Source organism: Fukomys damarensis, unplaced genomic scaffold (genome assembly GCF_012274545.1).
Source record: "Fukomys damarensis isolate Sample0158 unplaced genomic scaffold, DMR_v1.0_HiC HiC_scaffold_19, whole genome shotgun sequence".
Taxonomy (NCBI): Eukaryota; Metazoa; Chordata; class Mammalia; order Rodentia; family Bathyergidae; genus Fukomys; species Fukomys damarensis.
In genome coordinates this window covers 8389216-8400278 of record NW_022900931.1, presented here as the reverse complement: position 1 = coordinate 8400278, position 11063 = coordinate 8389216, and the positions used below count along the sequence as shown (strand labels likewise).

The window sequence follows — 11063 nt, the reverse complement described above, 5'->3', positions numbered from 1 at the left end:
TGCCTGATGCCTGAGCTCCTTCAGTCATATCCCAGCTTTGGGCCGGGGATTTAGCTCAGTGGTTCTGCCACCTGCCTCACAAGCACAAGGACCCAAGTTCGATCCCCAGTACCAAAAAAAAAAACCAACAAAAAAAAAAAATCTCAGCTCTGTGGCCTTCAAGCCTTTTCTTGCACACCTCCAGTGACAGGGAGTTCACTACCTCACAAGGCAACCAAGTCCATGATAGAGCCTTGACTGATCACCAGCTTTTCCATAACTGGAGCTAAGGTTCTCCAGCTGTTTTTCCCACTGGTCCTAGTTCTCCCATTTAGGGCCACAAGAAATTAAGAGTCCTCATCTCCAGAGCAAGCTGTCAAATATGTGAAGATGATGTGCATGGAACCCTCTCTTATCTAGGTCTTGGAATGGTCGTCTCACCATTCCGTGCATTTAATCTCCCAAGCAGGGGGTTGCTCTTGGAAAGCAGCCAGAGCAGAGCTCTGAAGGCAGCTTCAGAGCTGAAGCCCAGAAGGAGAGAAGGAGCCAGGATCCAAAAGGTGGAAGAAACTTGGTCCAGAGACCAGTACGTGCAAAGGTCCTGGAGCAAAAACTCAGCCACTCAAGGACAAAGCTCAGCGAGGGTGGCATAAGTGAAGGGGATTGGCTGCTGTGCAGGCCAGAAGGCCACCTGAGGGTTACATTCTCAGTGCAGGGACTTCAGGCTGGTGGGGGGGTATCTAGATTGATGGGGCTTCCAGCTGCTGCAGGAGGAGGCTGTGGCCCAGCGATTCATAGTAGCCCCCGGGAAGAAGGTTACCTCGATGCTCCTGGGAACTTCCCTGGCTTCGAGTCACAGGCTGGGCAGACACCACCGTCTCACACTTGCAGGCCAGGTGGTCTTCCAAGGTCACTGTGGCCTTCTTAAAGGCTGGCTTCCCCCGCACAATCTCTATCTTCCTTACCTGAAGGACAGGACACAAAACCTCTCTGTAGAGCCGCACACAGCCCACCACCTGCTCTCCCCACCAGGCCTGCGCAGAGCTTTCCTCGAAAGCCCAGAGTGGACCTGCTCTCCACTGCTGAGGTCCAAACAATAGCAGGGCCTTGCCCTCTGCCCTCTCGGAGCTTTTCCATCAAAACAAGCCCTCCAACCTGGCCTGTGCTTTGCCGCGGCCCCGGGCCCCCAGAGAGTGAGAAAGGCATTTCCGGGTTGTGCGTGGGGCCTGCTGTGTCCTCATTCCTGGAACGCCTGGCCTGCCGTGGCCAAGGCCAGGGGCTGCACCAGAAGCCAATGGCTGTCTGGAAGGAAGTGGGGGAAGGCTTTATCCAGGAGGGAGGCAGGAAAGGGAGGTCAGGTGTCCATCCATGGGGCTGGAAGCCTTGGGCACAGGAGATACCGTGACAGTGGGTGGCCGGCTGGAGAGTAGAATTTATAGTTTCAAGCCCAGGGCTCAGGCCAGGGTTGGAAAGTGGGAAGAGTGCAAGGCACAGGCAACAGATTTGGCAGGGCCAGCGCTGAAACCCAAGCGCGGCCCCCAGCACTGTGAGCAACCCACATGGGCACAGCGGCCCCAGGGTGCAGAAAGCCGTCCACGTGATCAGAAGACACACCCAGCCTGGCGTGTGCGTGGCGCCCTCTGGCACAGACAGCCGTGGGACCAATGTCCATGTGCCCACTTCCTCCAGAAAACAGGCCACACAGCGCTGACCACTTGCTGGGGTGGGGGTGGGACAGTCTCTGCTCCCACAGTGCCATCACCTGGAGAGTCCTTGATGAAGGCGGCAGTGTGCAGACCCCTGCCTGGGTCTTTCTCTGAGAGCCCCAGATATCGGGGAGCTGCAAGGGAGCTTCCCAGGGCACCTGAGGTGTCACGTACTGGCAGCCTCTGCAAGGGGGGGCCATGGGATTTCACCACTGGAAAAGCATGGCAGTACCCGCACCCCACCCGAGGTGGAAAAGCTGCCTGTGCTATTTGGTGACCGCAACCTGGGCCACCTTGGAGGACGAACGGTGCAGAGCCCAGGGACACCCCAAGACAACCCACACCGACACTGAAGCCGGAGGGGGGCACACACCTGCACCGGCCGCAGCTGCACCTGTGTGGGCCGGCACTGCACGTTGCGGTTGTTGCAGCAGCCAGAGCAGCGCTGCACCTCCACGCAGGGTGGCCACACCAGAAAGTTGGCATTGGAGCGGTCGATGAGGTTCCGGGAGATCTGGAACACCTCCGTGCGTGTCTTGCACTCAGCAATCATGGCCGGCTCGGCCACTGTCAGGGAACCTGCAGGAGGAGGATCTGGTCAGGAGCTCCAGGATACAGAGCTCTGCTCACCGCCCCCACCCTCCCACAGCAAGCGCTCCTCCTCCTCTTCTGGGGTTCCTATCACTTGGGTACAGAGAAACGGAGGCCTGGAGAGCTCCCTTAACCCACCAAGGCACAGAGAGCGGAAGAGGTAAGGGACTGACTCCCTCCTGTAGGCCCCCCAGCCACGCCCACAGGGTTTCAGAGACTCTGGCTGGGCAAAAAGGAGCCGGTCACAGTGTGTGCACCTGCCTGCCCCCGGGAGAGCTTCTCCGGTGCCTAATGATCTACGGGCTCCCTGGCTCTACCAGTTTTAAGCTATGTGACCTCACCTACTTCTGTACCCTCTCTGGGCTCTTGTTCACAGCTCTGTGAAACTCACTTGATATTCACCTCCAGCGGCACAGTGAAAAATCAAATGAGGAGAAAAGCTTTTTCAGAGAACGTGATGTGAGCACAGGTGGTGTAGTGACTCCTGCCAAAGCTGGTCAGGGGAGGGAGTCTGGGGATGTCTTGAAGTCACATCCCCCTTTCTCCCGTGGCTCCTGGACTTTAAAGGACCTAGAATGGGGCCCTGGGTCTTACCCAGGCTCCTCCTCCCACGAGATGAGCCTTCAGCTTCACGTCCTGAGTGGGCCCGGGTCACATTCAGGTCCAGTTCAACCCTGTCCTCATCTGCAAGAGAAAGCACCAGATGCTACTCTGCAGGGCTGGTTAATGACCATGTATGGGGCTCCCATGGGGTTCCACGCAGCACGGGAACCCCAGAGAACAGCCCCTCCGTATTCCAGGCTCCTGGCCCTGAGGAGGGCCATCTAGGAAACCTGGGGCGGCCTTGCTTGGGAGTGGTGGGGCCTGGCTGCATCTTTGGGGCACCCCCACCCCACTCTGGGTTCTTCAGCCACATTTTTGGCTAGAACCCATATGCATGGAGTTAAAAATAACCCTTCCCCTTTGCTACTGTAAGTGAACCCTCCTCGGCCTCCAGGGTGGGGCAAGGCCCCTGCACTGCAGCAGGCCGGTTCCCAGTGCCACTCCGCCCAGCGTTCCCATAGGAAGTGCTGAATGGAGAAATTCCCAGAATCCCCGGGGGGCCAGCAGGCCCTGCTCACAGCCCCTCCGGAGCCGGACAATGGCCTTGCAGGCCTGGGGAGAGAGAGGGCGGAGGGGACGGGGGTGGTGGAAGCTGAAGGCAGAGAAGAGGCTGGTGAGCTGTGCCACGTGCCCTGCTAGTCCTGCTAGTCCAGGTTGCATCCTGGTTCTCAGCCTCCATCTCCCCCTTCTTTAAGCTCTCCAGGCTGGACAGCTCTGACCTCAGAGCTGCTCGGGGACACCTCCTTGGGGACATGGTCCCCCTCTAGAGATCGTGCCTGGAGCTGCCTACTGGGAAGCAAGGCTGGGGAGGAGGATTTGAGCTAAAGCTTGAAGGCGGACACAGTCCCTTCTGTCTCTCTCATATCGGCAAAGCCAAATAAGGGGTTCGGGGGACAAGCCCCAGCCACCTACCCTGTCACTACAGCTCACACCCAGCCCACGTCATTGTCAAAGACAAAGGCCCCTGCAGGCTGCTGTCCATTGTCCAGGATCCCAGGGGATCCTGTTTATAGGAGACCATCCTGCGGTATAGCCTGTGACTGGTCCACTTCCGCTGGACGGCTCCCACGTCATCGTGTCTGTCTGTCCCTCTAGCTCCCTTTCTTTTTCCCTGCCATCTCTGGAATGTCCCTGGTGGGGAGGAGATGGGGAAAAGATGGGCTTTGTGGAAAGGTTAAGTTGATTAGGAAAAAATAGCTACATGGCTGCCTCAAAACAGGCCAGCTATTGAAAAACCCCATGTCCAAGATCCCAACCCCCACCAGGGGTGTGGAGGGGCCGGCTGGGGGGGGCAGGGCCTTGGAAAGAAATGGCAGAAAGGCTAAATTTGGAAATTGCCCCATTGTGTGGCCAGGGTTGGCCACTTGGGCACTGGGCAGGGGGTGCTGGGAGACGTGGGGTGGGGGCCTTGGTAGACAATAGGTGAGCCCAGCTGGGGCCCCTCCTGCCTGCCTCACTGCCCCCAGGCAGGCAGGATTGAAAGGGCCCGGGAATGCTTTTGAGAGGGAGCCAGGGGCCCAACAGGGAGAGGAGACAAAGGCAGGAAATGCTGTTCCCCCGTAGATAGCGTCTGGGCAAGGATTACAAAGTGACAAAGAGACAGAACCCCAGAGGGAAGGGGACCCGGGGGTGCAGGGAGGTGCTGACCAGGGCTCCAGGGACCAGGCCAGAGGTTAGAATAGAATGGAATTTGCTCTGAAGACAGCGTTTATAAATACATTCCCAGCCCAGCCCGCCAGCCCTGCCACGTGTGTGCCACCAAGCACGTGCCCACTCTGAGCTTGCTCTTGGGCACAGGCAGGGCTGAGGGCTGGTCCAGCCCAGGTGTCCCCAAGAGACCTCACAGACTGGGCCCTGGGCCAGAGGGGCAGGGAGATGGCTCCTCAAGCACCACCCTCCTGGCTGTGCCCACACCTGGATAGACACTCGGCACATGCCCTGGGCACCTTCTCCCTGCCTGCCCTACTCCAGCACCCCACCCTCTGTACCATGCCGGAGCCACACACGGGTACTTCTCCTGCCACACCCCATGTCTCAAGTTCCGGCTCATCTGCCTCCTGTGCCCTCCCTGGGTGGGTGTAGTCAGCCCTCTCTGGGGTGCAGGGGGTAACCATGGGCCCCTAGCTCTCCAGATGTCCATGGAAGAGTGGCCTTGCCCTGCCCACTCCCAGGTCCCCTAAGACCCAGGGAGGCCAGAGTGCTGGAAGATGCGATTTACCTACGGAGTCTCCGTGCAGCAGGCGCTGGAGGTCATCGAAGGAGCGGATGGACTGGTCACTCAGCATCTCATAGAGTTCCTCAGGAATGGGGTCCCCCTGCCAGGCAGACAGCAGAGGGCTGAATGAGCTGGCAAGGGGGGCTCTCTCCCCAGCCACTGACTTTCTCCATGGAAACTTCCTTTGGGGCCCTTCAGGCTGGGGCAAGCAGGATCTAGGCTGACAGCCACGTGGAGCCTGGGGATTTGAACCTCCAATACCTGGCTCTGAAACTACCCTGGCCCCACCCTCCAGACAGGAACCCAGCCTGCCACCAGCTAGACCTGCCTGTCTACATCATCTGCCCCATCAGACTACCAGTCTTAGGGAGGCTGCAACAACCCAATTTCTCTCTGCTTCTCCTGCCACATCTGATAGCTAAGGACAGCTGGTATATGTCACAGGAGATCTAATGATCCCCATTCTATAGATGGGAAGACAGAGGTTCAATCAGTGAATATCCTCTACTCAGAATCTCATGGCCTATTATTACAGAAGCTCACTGGATCGCTTCTTGGCCTTTTGGCTAAGACCAAGTGTAGTACAGAAGTTCACCGGAGCCCAAGCCTTTGTGACAAAAGAGCCTGCATGCCAACCTCCAGGAAACAAGGGGTGCATAACAATTCTTGCAAAGTCGTATGGTCTCAGAAGGCCACAGGCTCCAGCCATGCCTATTTTGACTCTTGCCAGAAAGAAAGGAGGGAATCCTCAAACCCAGCCAGGAAACCTGAAAGCTAACCCATGCCCAGGCAAACCCTATTTTTAGAGCCCCTCTGGCCTGTCACCAAACACACTTGAAATTTAATAAGCACTTTAATAGGCCTTACTGGGAGCCAGGCTTCCTCCAGGGAAACCACAGGTCCTACAATAACAGGTCCTGATAGAAGGTCCCTCCCGCAATCCCCGTGACCCTGAGAGATCCGAGGGCCTGGGGCCAACAGCCCCTAGAGGAAGAGGGCACAGGAGGCTGAGAGGCACAGTTCGGTGCACCAGCTGACACTGCCACACGCCCAAAGGCTTGGCCCTGACACAGTCACACACATGGAGGCAACACACACTGGGCCACATGGCCTGGGGAGGCTGGAGGGCACGAACACTGGGGCAAACTTCACCATGCCTCAGTTTCCCTGCATTGAGGAGGAAACCGTTCCCTCCTCTGCTTACTGAGCACCCCAGGACTGCAGTTCCAGAAGCTGAGCTGACTGCAGTGGCAGAGGGGTGCAGCTCTCACTGCCTGGGGTGGAGAGGGGCATCTCAGTACCCAGGGCTGTGTGGGGTGCGCCCACTGTGGGCTGGGAGCTGTAAGAGCCAGGGCCAGGGTGGACGAGAGCCCTTTGAACACTTTCTTGAAATTCCTCTCCACGGAGCTGAGAGCCCCTCTGGTGCCTCAGGGTTGCTGCAAGGCGGCAGGGAGAGAAGTTGGGGGCCAGGCTGAAGATCGGGCTCCTCCTTCAGCATCCCAGGCGGTACCACTGACTGGCAGGGATGTGCAGAGGAGGGATGCCAGGCCAGCCCCTCTTTTTCCTCCCACCCCACCCCACCCCAGAAGAGAGACCACGATTTTGGTGATCTCTGAGGGCTGACCAGGCACCCAACCCATGGGACAGAAGGCTGACAGCTGGCGTCCAGTGAAGACCAGGGAAGGTCACTGTCCTGAGACTTGTCAGACACAGAACTGGTGGTCCACAGAGCACTATTACCAACTGCTGTGTGACCTCAGGTTGGTCACTACCCCTTTCTGATCCTCACTCTCATTTGTTAATCAAGGGGGTTGAAATTGTTCATTTTGATTCTAACGTTGCCTAGGGGTGACAGTAGCAGCAGAAGACAAAGTGGAGGTGCCCAGCCCAGACTCCCTGGGTCACTCCCAGAAGGGGAACAAGGGGCGTTTGTGGAGTAATGATTCAAATGACTCCAGGGGTGGGGCCCAAAGGCCAAATGGCCCTTAGTGCTTGTGCCAAGATCTGCCTGCCCACTGGAGAACTGGCTGCGGCTGCCAGCTGGGGCAAAACAAACAGACAGACCTTAAGCAAGCTCAGTGGATGCCCCAGACCCAGGCCCACAATGGAGAGGAGACATGCTCCGGCCTTCGGAGGCTGAATGAGGAAAGCCCAGTTAGAGACTATGAGGGTGGAGAGTGCATACAGTAGGTGCTCAATAAACACAGATAAAATTAGTGCGGGACCCTATACCGTCATAATGGGGTCCTCTCCAGTATGATTCTCCCATCCCCACCACCAGGAGGATCACCTGGGGTGTTCTTCCCTGTGCTCAGGCTAATCCTCTCCTCGGGCCCATGGTGCTCTGAGCAGGGAGCCACTTCTACACCTGCTGCTGGTGACCAGGTCACTAGATGCTCAGCATTCACTCAGAGCCCCCTGGATTGGACAGTGATGCCACACACACACTCACCAGCCCCTGACCACAGCCAGGCACTGGCTGAGCAAAATGCAGTACATTCCTAAGAGCCTGGCACTACTTTTATTCCCATCTTCCAGATGAGAAAACTGAGGCTTCAAGGAATTAAATAAGGGGCAGAGGATTTAGCTCAGTGGTTCTACCACCTGCCTTGCAAGTACAAGGACCAGAGTTTGATCCCTGGTACCAAAAGAAAGAAAGAAAGAAAAGAAAAAAGAAATTAAATAAGTAGCCACAGGTCTGGAGGACCAGTAAGTGACACAGCTGGGTGCTTCCCAGACCCCAGAATGCACCCCTTTTCTGCACGGCATGGAGTGTTGCTCCTCCGTTCCAATTCCTCTGGCTCTGGGCACCCTTTACTCCCACAGTAAAGAGCAGTGGGAAGACACCGGCAGGCTCTGAAGACATTTTTGGAGGCCACAGCTAAGGGGGGCTACTGACACCTAACAACAGATGGTTGCTTAGCCACCCCCCTAGTGCCCAGAACCATCACTGGCCCCAAATATCAGTAGTGCAGGAGTTTGGAAACCCCATAGCAGAGGAGGGCAAGGACTTCAGATGCCAGGAGAACCCGGATCCTCAAGGCAGATTCTTTAATCATTGAAAATCTTGGCTTCTTGATCTTGAAAAAGGGGCTAAGAACGCCTCGAGAGGGTGATCGGGAGACATAACTCTGCATGCAGCAGAGAAACCAGCAGATAACAGGGGCTTTGTGAGTTGACACTGTCACCATTATTACTTCGTCCAGTGTGGCGCCTTTGAGTGCAGCAGCAAGTGGCACAGGTGCCCTGGGACATTTTCAAGGATGACAGTGGGTGGATGGAGAGCTGCTTGATCATGGGAGGGTGTGTGACTGCACTATTCCCTGGGCCAGGCCACCGGAAATGGCACCCTGGTCCCACTGACACCAGCTGGTCCTGTGTGGGTTGAAGGGTCCCTTCCGGGTGGGACTGGGGGCGGTGATGGGTGGGGGCAGCCAGCCTGTGGTCCACTCCAGGATGCAATGCCCTGGGGACCCTTGCAGAACACCTGTTTAGTTAGAAGCCCCACTGGGCGTAGGAGGGTGACAGCTCTGAGCCTGGGTTTCCTGGCCACAGGTTCTGGAGGCCTCTAGGTGGGCACCACAAAAAGGAAAAGAGACTTGGCACCCCAAAGAAGCTGCCCTAGATCTCAGGTCCAGGGCTCCTAGCAAGGCGAGGGTGCGGCAAGGAAGCAGTTGGGGCAAAGCCAGCCTTGGGAGCCAAGGCAAACAACCTGCTCCCCACCCCACCCCCAACAGCAGCTGCAGGAGGCAGGAAGGGCACGAGCAAGCGAGAAGCCAGGTGAGTTACCTGCTCCCGAGCAGGCTGGCAGATCAAAGGGGCTCGAACCCCACCCTCCACCTGGATCCCAGCACGCATAGGAGAACACGCACACTCACACTCCCCAGGAACTAGGGGCGGTGTCAGCAGCTGGCGGAAAGAGAAGCTGACAGAGCCTCCTAGCGCCTGCCTGCTTGCCTGTGACTCTCAGGCCTTATTTAGATCGGATGCCAAAGCCGAGCCCTTGAAGAAGCCCTCTTTGGATAGACCACAGAAGCCACTTCACTCGCACCAGCTTTTCCCACCAGCAGTTTCCTTCCTCTGGCTCCTGGGACTCTCCCTTCTGCTCAAGCCTGGCCTCCTCCAGCAGCCCAGCCCACCAACCTCCCCACCTCTTGCTGGAGCGGGGAAAAAAAATCAAAGCAGGAAGAGCTCAGAAGCAGTGCACAGTCCTGGCAGCTCATTGCAATCACTGACCCTGCTCCAACTCCAGAGCAGGTAACTGCTATGCAGGAAACTCTCAGCTGACCCAACCTGCACAGGTTTGTTGTAGGTGGCAGAAACTGAGGCTATCTAGAGAGAGACAGCCTGATTCTTTCTTCTGTGTCTTCCTCTCTGTCCTTTCCGATCCTGACAGCCCAGGTCCCAAGACAGGGAGGAGAAACATGCTGGCTTCATGATGGGGAGACCTTGGCAGACTGATACCTGATACCGGCAGGAGGGCAGTGTGCCGTGCCTGCTGCACTGGAGGGTGGGGATTTGGTGAGTCTGTGCTGATGAAGCACCTAGCTGGCCTGGGCCCCACCCATGCAAGCATTCACTGTCCTGGCCACACTATCCAATCTCCAGGCGCTGTGCTGGGGACCCAGAGCAAAGCACCCTAGCGCAGTTTACAGTCCCATGGAGGAAGACAGACAATAAATGGAATAAACCAGAAAGTGAAGAGTTGCCATACAAGGAACCCCCGGAAGAGGGGAAGGGAAGACTGAGGCCCTTACAGTAAACACCTTGAGTTAATCTCTCGTACACACTTCCTTGCTCTTGCAACAGAGCCTCCAAATTCTGTTTGACCTTGACCTTGCACACCTCCAGGACTGGGGGATTCCAGCAAGTTGATCTCCCCTCCCCTAAGGCCGTCAGCAAACCAGGAAGAAGCTGGGTGGTTAGAGGCTGTGGGGTCCCCACTCTGCTTCCCGGCAGAAGGGTGCTCAGGCAGTGGAACATCATATGACAGTGGGAGTCACCCCCCCCCAGCCAGCTCAGCTGATGGGGACAGGAGGACCTCTTAGGCCTCTGCAGACCCTCTCCTGATCCCGCCCCATAGCTCCCACCCTACTTCCCCAGCTGCTGAGGCCTCCACCAAAGATATGGGCAGCTCCAGGGCCACTCTGCACAGCAAACCCTCCCTGAGTCTCTCTATGCTGGCACCTAGGAGGTGGCCCTTCCATTGCTATGTAGGCCCCTTCCTCTGGGGCCACAGAAACTTGCGCAGGATTATTAAAAAAGCACTTTACAAACTGCAAAGCTGCAGGTACAATGGCCCGGCTCTGCAGGGGTGTGGTCAAGTCGGCTGGGACAAACGTGAGAAGAAAAGCTCAGTTTCAGCACTCTGGCCTCTACCCCAAATGCACACAGGAGGAGGGGTGGGAGAGGAGAGGTGCTGGGGGAATGATAAGGGGTGACCGGTCCTAAGCACCAGACATCAGCAAAGAAGAAAACAACCTGGAGTAGAAGCAACCTCAACACTGTGGCAGCATCCCTGCTGTCCCGGAGTTCACGTGAGGGCTTGTTGAAAGGAGAAATGCTCTGGACATTCCTGTGCCCTTCAGTGAACTACTCGCATTTTGGGCCAGGAGTGGTTGAAAAAAAGCAATTACAGAGTGGTAAGGTTTGAGGGGCCTGAAGCTGCTCTAACCAGGTAAAAAGAAAAAGAAGAAAAAAGAAAAAAAAAAAAAGACTGTTGTTGTGCTGGACCCCGGTAGGAGAGCCCTCTACCTTCCTAGGATCTCAGGAAGGAAATGGGGTCTCTACAGAGCCGGCAAGGTGCCAGGGCCCACCTGTTGCGCGGGGGCGAGCACCTGGCTGTGCGTGTATGGAGCCAAACGTGACCGTGTGCGTGCGTGGGTATGCGCGCACGTGTGCTCCAGTCGTGTGTGCAGAGGCCCTACGTGCGATCGCGTGCGGTGCGCGCGCGTGTGGCCCGCGTGTGC

At 57.0% G+C, this 11063-nt stretch overlaps 1 protein-coding gene and 1 long non-coding RNA gene across 4 annotated transcripts in view; one reads left to right on the top strand and one right to left on the bottom strand.

Annotated features, from left to right (window-relative positions):
- Pdgfb (platelet derived growth factor subunit B) overlaps positions 1–9077 on the bottom strand; it is a 12213-nt gene extending 3136 nt beyond the window's left edge. For both annotated transcript variants that reach the window (XM_033766215.1, XM_033766216.1), the window contains exons 1-5: positions 8884–9077; positions 5098–5194; positions 2871–2960; positions 2059–2264; positions 800–944 (exon numbers count right to left, since the gene is read on the bottom strand). In XM_033766215.1, the coding sequence (XP_033622106.1) occupies positions 800–944; positions 2059–2264; positions 2871–2960; positions 5098–5194; positions 8884–8952 (607 nt within the window). In that variant the 5' untranslated portion in view covers positions 8953–9077. The remainder of the gene's footprint in view (positions 1–799; positions 945–2058; positions 2265–2870; positions 2961–5097; positions 5195–8883) is intronic.
- On the top strand, positions 8262–9563 carry LOC104854284. Of its 2 annotated transcripts, none has more exons than XR_004518124.1 (4): positions 8262–8473; positions 8832–8874; positions 9076–9351; positions 9491–9563. It is a non-coding gene; the product is annotated as an uncharacterized LOC104854284 (long non-coding RNA). The 2 variants fall into 2 exon arrangements; XR_004518123.1 differs by having other exon boundaries at positions 9065–9351.
- Positions 9564–11063: the final 1500 nt, after the last annotated feature.